The sequence below is a fragment of the Pinus tabuliformis genome, chromosome 4_2, assembly GCF_031772625.1.
Source record: "Pinus tabuliformis cultivar Carrire ecotype Pingquan chromosome 4_2, CPIR1, whole genome shotgun sequence".
In the NCBI taxonomy this organism is placed as follows: domain Eukaryota; kingdom Viridiplantae; phylum Streptophyta; class Pinopsida; order Pinales; family Pinaceae; genus Pinus; species Pinus tabuliformis.
The window spans coordinates 836,289,365-836,296,464 of record NC_142304.1 but is presented as its reverse complement, the minus strand read 5'-3'; the positions used below and the strand labels follow the sequence as shown (position 1 = coordinate 836,296,464).

Here is a 7,100-nt window from a genome sequence, read left to right as displayed (position 1 = left end):
TTTTATCATTTCAGCTAGAATGGGCATCTATCCACCACAAGCCACTCATCTTATTGCAAAAAATGTGAGGCGATTATTGAAAAATAAATACTAGACTAAACTTATGAAACAGAACAGTGATGAAAAATACCAGACTAAACTTATGGAACAAAATAGGGATCAAATAATGCAGGTAATACAAGTTCTAGGTAGGGATCAAAAACCCAAACCCATAATTTAGGCAGATTAGTGCCTAGGCATGCACACAAATAATATTATTTGTCCAGAAAATAAAATGTGCCATATATTAGGGTTCCAACAAGGGAAAAAAGCAATGAAGCTAAGTGAAGCTTAGCCGGTGTAACGCATGCAACGAGTGATAGCAGTGCTTCTTCTGTGGTAAGGTCTAATGGGGCCTGTTGCGCTGTATCGATTCTGAGTGTAATAAGACCTCCTAGACTGAGGCCGGCAAGGAACGCGAATAGCAGCCAATGCTTTGTAACTGATGTAGTAACGGATCCTCCTTAGAAGCCTCCCGTGTGCCTCAAAATCCATTGCAAACTCCTCTTCATCATCATTGCACTCGCCCAGGGTTCCATCACAGATTTTGCCCGCAGAGGATTCAAACCCTTGCAGCTCATAAGATGCAATGTCGTCCAACCAGTTAGAGGTAGTTGTAATTCCCTGGCCATTCACAACTGTATGCAGGGGATCCGCCATTAAAAGCACCAAGACCACCAGGAGCAGCATTCTTCCCAACCGATCCATTGCAAAATCAAGAACATAGATTCAAAATTCTTTACCCTATGTTATACAGTCAATCACTTACAAAAGATGAAACAACCTAAATATAGATTTCAATGCTCAAAATATTAGGCATGCATGGAAACTTTGACATTTTCAGAGAAACTCCCAAACAACAGCTTCATCGGAAACCTTACAACCATGAATTTGACATATTTTCTTGCATCCCCAAATAACAGTTTGATGGTGAAAGCTTACAACTGCGAATAGATCTACCTTTCTTCCTGTCTCCTTCCTTCAAATAAAAGACCTAAATCCACTTTGTGTAATGTTCATCAATCTTTGATATTTTCATTTGTAGCCGTTGGGTCTTGAAATTGTCATTCAATTCCATTACACTTTCACTATCATGACCATTATATCACCTCCATTTCACCTTCATTTCATTACCATGTCACTACATTCATCTCACTTTCATCATTACTGGGTCACATTTATGTTTTTCCAAACTTTATTAATTCTTAGCATTTTTAAGTGAATTTGTGGTTAAAAATTAGAAAATAATGTGCATATGCTTATACCTAACAAGTGGGATGAGATTGTTGACATGTGTAGGTCAAAAGGAAGCTTCTAGAAGACCTTTATGTGGCATCCTAAGGCCAAATTCGAATTTGAGTGGAGAGGATCACGAGGATATGTGTCACATTTCCTATTTGTATTAAAACTCTAAGAAGACAAGTGTCTTATCATTTCCTAATTTGATTATAACTCTAGAGGTATAGGGAGAGATTCATGGACTCTCATTAATGAGATGACTTCTCATCTTTTTGTGATAATGATGATGATGGTGGTTAACGTCCAATGAGACCAAATTGGTCTATCAGACCTATAATTTTCTTAGTTTTTAATTGTTTGGCTCCTCGTCTTTCTTGGGAAGATTGGTGTTGTAGCTTTCTTTTTTTGCTCTACGGTCTTCCAACTTCCTTTATCTTGCATCTCCTCCATCTCTTCTAGTTCTTGGGACATTGGTGTCTTAGCTTCACGATTTGTTGTGCTTGTCCTTTTGAAGATAGTTGGAGAAGAAGTTTGGCCTAGGAGATCTGCTTTGTTGTTAAATGAAGATTTATGTTGTGCACATTTGAATCCTCAAAATTGTTGATGCTTGAGGGGTTGTCGAGTTGGGGGGGGCTTCCCCCTGCTTATTTTGAGAGTTGTTTCCTTCTTGCCTGATTTCTTGTGATTCAGAGTTTTCTTGAGAGTATTCTTCTTTGATGACAGTGTAATGTTCTTTTTGTGCTCCTTCCCACCATGTAGATCTGTGGTGATTTTTTCTAGCATTTTTCTAGGAGGCTTTTGGGAAATTTTTGGCTAGATGACTTGTCTCAAAGTAGGATCGACATCTGAAGAGGACACTTTCATAATCGAGTTTCTGGTTCCACACATAATCTTTACTTGTTAGGTTTATTTCAGCTAGGAATCCGGTGCTGAAGTCCATTTCCACACAGATGCGTGCATAGCTGGTTCTGGCATATTCCTCTATTTCTGGGCATCTGTAGTAAAAGTTCCCGATTGCATTTCCAATGGCTTTTAGCGAGGAGAAATTCCAGAGATGCAAGGGTAGGTTTGGCAATCTCACCCAAACTGGTGCTGAGGTTATGACTGTTGTTGAGGGATCGAATGATGGGTTCCATGGCTTCATGAATAGGCCTGTTTTTTCCCAAAACCAAGGGCCAAAATCTAGAATGCATTGTCTGCTTTCAGGGTTTTAAAAATCTACTATAAAGAAACCCCTAGCACAAGGGTATATATTAATTGCATCAGAAATGACAGGCTTCCATACCTTCGAGATCCAACTGTGGAGAGTTGTCAGTCACGGCAAAAAACCATTGAACCGATAGATTAGGGCACTTTCAGAAAACTTCAGAGCCTCATCAAGTGAGGCCTGGACCACCTGTACAATGGGAGATGGGGCTTCACTGACAATATGGGCAAGAGCTTGCCCCCCAGAAGCGGACGAAACTGAGCCAACAACTATTTTTGCGAAGTTGGGAGCCATCTGGAGCAGAAGATACCTAACCGCAGAAGATCCGAAGATCCAAAGACCGCAGAAGCTAGAAGATCCGATAGAAGATCAGATGATCCAAAGATCGCAGAAGATCAGAAGATCCGAAGACCGCAGAAGCTAGACAATTAAATACCGTAGAAGATCAGAAGATCCGAAGACTGTAGAGGCTAGAAGATTCTGACAGTTGAGCTACTAAATTTCATCCGAAGACCGTAGAAGCTAGACCATTGAAGACCCAAAGCCCGGGAAGCCCTATCGGAATTATGGTCGGAATTTAGAATGTAACAGAAAGGATGTCACGGCCGCCGATCACAGAAAAGGAATTTAGAATGCAACAGAAAGGATCTTGTGGCCGCCTATCACAGAAAATAATTTTATGCTCGATCGCTTCCACAAAGGATCGACCATAGGCCTGTTCATTGTTCTATTAGCGTCAAAGGATCGACCATAGGCCTGTTCGTTGTTCTATTGGCATCCAATGCGGGATAGTTAATGTCGTGAACTCATGAGGAGGGAAGGGATCAAGCCTTATCGTAAGATCCGAAGACCACAGAAGCTAGAAGATCTGACAGAAGATCAGATGATCCGAAGACAAGTCAGTTAATGCTGACATTTCACGCAGAAGATCTCTCTCCTTTATTTGAGATCTTTGTAAACTTTGTTAGCTCAACTTGTTGTACTTTGTAATTTTGAAGAATTTGAATAAAGCTTTGAAGTTCCCAACATGGAAGGAGATGTGAAGTAGGAGATGTCATGAACATATTAAAATGTAAGATAGAGTAGATTTTATTTTGTAGTTTTGCTTTGATTTCATTCAAGTATGTCATTTTATTTTTGTGATTGTTTTCAAGTTTAATAGTTTAGATTTCCCATTCATGCAAGTTTAATTCATGCAAGTGTGTTCAAATGGTTGATTGTAGATTTATCTAACTGTGTAATCTATGCTTAGCAAAATAGTCCAAGAAAGTATTTTCCAATTGGTGCTTGGAGCATTAGAGCACACAGTAGATTAGTTTTCCTTTACATGTTTCGTATTTAATTTTTTTGCAATTTGATTTTCAGTTTTAGAACAATGAAGTATTGAATCCCTACGAATGTTATCACGAGGAGGTAGTTCTCCCAAAATTATATAGCAGAGTGATAAAACACTTCATTTAGCTGTTATAGTAGATTAGTTGCAATTTCACTTTCAGTCTTAGTCTTTCATTTGAATTTCATTTTCAGTTTTAGAACAATGAAGTATGGAGTCCCTCAAAATGTTATCACAAGGAGGTAGTCTCCCAAAATTGTATAGCAAAGTGATAAAACACTTCATTTAGCTATTATCATTTTTGCTTTCATTTCATAGACATTTTGCTGGCTTAGATTAATCTAACTATTCAAAGTTTTGATTTGTTTTTATCTAATGTTCTTTTCCTTTTCTCCATTCTTTAGAAATTAGATTTAACCATTAAAAGTCATTAGATTTAGTTGTCCATTAACGTTTAGAGATTTCATTTAGAAGCATAACTTTTCTTTCTTAGATTAATTTCCTTAAGCATGAGAAACAAAACCCTCAAAAACAACATAAACTATAAAACAACGAAGTAAGAAAAAGGTTAACTAAGCACATATAGTGCACCACACTTCATCAGTTTATGATACCCGGATTGATAATTTATGTAGAGAAATTTAGGACACTAAATTGACTAGACATTTTGGCGCCGTTGCTGGGGAAGTGTAATTAGGAGACTTTATTTCTTACATCTAAAAAAATTAATAATTTCTCGAGTATGCTCTCCTCCTGCACTTTGTGTGATCTAGAGGATCAAAAAAAGAATTTTTATGTTAAAAATATATCTCTCTCTCTCTCTCTCTCTCTCTCTCTCTCTATCTATATATATATATATATATATATATATATATATCTTCATCATTTCATTTGATTCCGTGAAAAAAAACAATAAAAAAATCCAATTGCTTTGATAGGTTCAACTATCCAAATTGACTGGTTATGGTTTGTAGTGACCCTCAAAACGTTGTGTCCTGTTTAATAAGATTTTGCAAATTAGCTACGGAATGCAGCCTGTTCCGCAGCTAACTGTGTGTTCCGTAGCTATTTCCAAGGTTTAGCAGGTTACAGGCATCAAACGAAGAAACCGACCACATGGGCATATCTGGAATCGTCTTAACATGGATTCTATCCTAGTCACCCAGTCCAGATCGATAAAAAAACCAGCTTAAGACCATAATCAAAGTCCTGTTTTCATGGTCTAGCACATCCACTTTGAAGCCTTAGTTGCCTGAAATTGAGAACCATTAAAAATTCACAATTTCAGAAGAAAATAAAAAAAAATTAAAAAAACAACCAATGGCTATCTCCAGTCCCAGTTTCCACTGCGGCCTCAATAGAAAACCTGCATTCTTGTTTGTGCTTTGGCCTTGAAACAAACCTGCAAGAACATTTAAAAAAAATCAAATGTGCAAATTCAACAGATTGAGTTCAGAACCGAAGGGTTCTATGCATTTCTGTATGAGGATTATAATTGTTCAGTGGAATTTGTGAGGGCTCCTTTTCTGAATGGGAGGTTGCTCGTGCAATTTGTGTAATGAGCCACCCCATCCCAAACACAAATGACTCCCAATCAGTACAAGTAATTCTGCCTCAGAAGCAACTTGGACGCAAGTCTGACATGTATGTATTTTGTTGTTCTTATTCACATAATGTTGCTCCCAAAGGGAAGTACATTGCTTTTGTTTCGGCTGAGGCAGAAACAGATCAACCAGAGGTAAAATTGCAACCGGGAATAGCTCTTCTTGGACCTGTTGATGAGATGTTCTTTGAAACATATGATGAAATAATACACCAGGGAGGCTATACCACCGAGAACACACCACTGGCTGGTTCATCTGTTGGTGCTATTGTCTGTGCTGTGATTGCATCTGAAAAAATTCGAAATTGATTTTACAGAAGACGTAATTGACAAAAAACGTAGAACTGTAAAAAAACGTCAAACTTTAAACGCACATTCTAGCCAAATGAAAACAAATTATGAAAAAAAACATGGGTTTGGGGACGGGGTCAATTAGATAACCCAGAAACAGTTTGGAGAATTTCGCAATGGTTTGGAAGAATTTTTTGGTTCTCTGAAGCCCCATTTGGCATGCTGCGTGAGGAAAAAACGAATTTTATTAAATGTACAAAATGTTGTTTGAACACGGCACGCCCGAGAAAGGAAAATTCGATTTGGAAACTAATTATGATATGGCATTCAATCCTGATTACACCACGCCTTCCGACTTTAATGCCTAAACGGTCTCATGATTTAATCTCCATTTTTGACTTGTAGTTCACTGTACTTCTCCAAGCAGACCTATTAAACAGCTAGATACATGGCATAACCCAATTGAATGCAACTCTTCAAAACCATATTGCTCATTTATCACACCGATTTTCTCTCTTATGCTTCTGCAACCTTCTCTGTGTATAGCAGTCACTCTGTTTTTCACACAGTTTACGTGTGCAACCACTTCATTTCATATATCCTCTGCACACTCTATTTTCACATATTTCATGCATACAACTTCTCTGTTTTCGTATATGTACAATCGTTTTTATTTCATGCTCATAGTCTCTGTCATTTCATTCCCATATCCATAGCTATCGTTGCTTCCATATACCAGTTGTTCCACTGCTGTATACACAGTTTTCTTTACGCAGTCACTTCATTTCTCAAACAGTGAAGGGAATTTTGAAGAATAGCAGAGAACAGAGGCTCATGAATGATTGGTCCTGTGCACCATCTGCGGTCTTGGACTTTCTTCCTGGTACTTGGCTGCATAAAATTTCTTTTCCAATAACTTAAATTAGAAAACTGATGTCTTGGTTGTCTTTTAGCTACAGAACGCAGCCACATTCCGCAGCTAATCGGCTGTTTCGCAACTACATCCATGCTTTTGCAGGTTCCATGTGTCAAGAGAGGAAAAGGACTACATGGGTAGCTTGGAAAACATCAGGGCATGGATCGTATCCTATTCATCTGGCCTAGATCGACGAAGAAGACCCTGGTCAAAGGAAAGTCAAACAAAGAAACCTATGGCAAACAGGACTCTGTTCTGCACACGTTTCTCAGAGATAGGGATCCGAAGCGGTTTCTTGAGGCCACAGACTTCATTTTCCACCTGAACAAACAAAATCCAACAGTGACTACTATAAGATTTATGTTTCCGAGCAACTGAGGAAAAAAAAAATTGAATCAATGAAACAAGTAGATTATTTGCTCATTTTTATGGAAGGTGTTGATTAATTTTGGGTTGATGATGAAAAATGCAT

At 38.1% G+C, this 7,100-nt stretch overlaps 1 protein-coding gene across 1 annotated transcript; it reads right to left on the bottom strand.

The window, feature by feature from the left end:
* Nucleotides 1-330: 330 nt before the first annotated feature.
* LOC149172275 (protein RALF-like 34) lies at nt 331-747 on the bottom strand. The gene has a single exon (XM_089426258.1). The coding sequence runs from the start codon at nt 745-747 to the stop codon at nt 331-333; it is 417 nt and encodes a 138-aa protein (XP_089282384.1).
* Between the last annotated feature and the right edge of the window lie 6,353 nt (nt 748-7,100).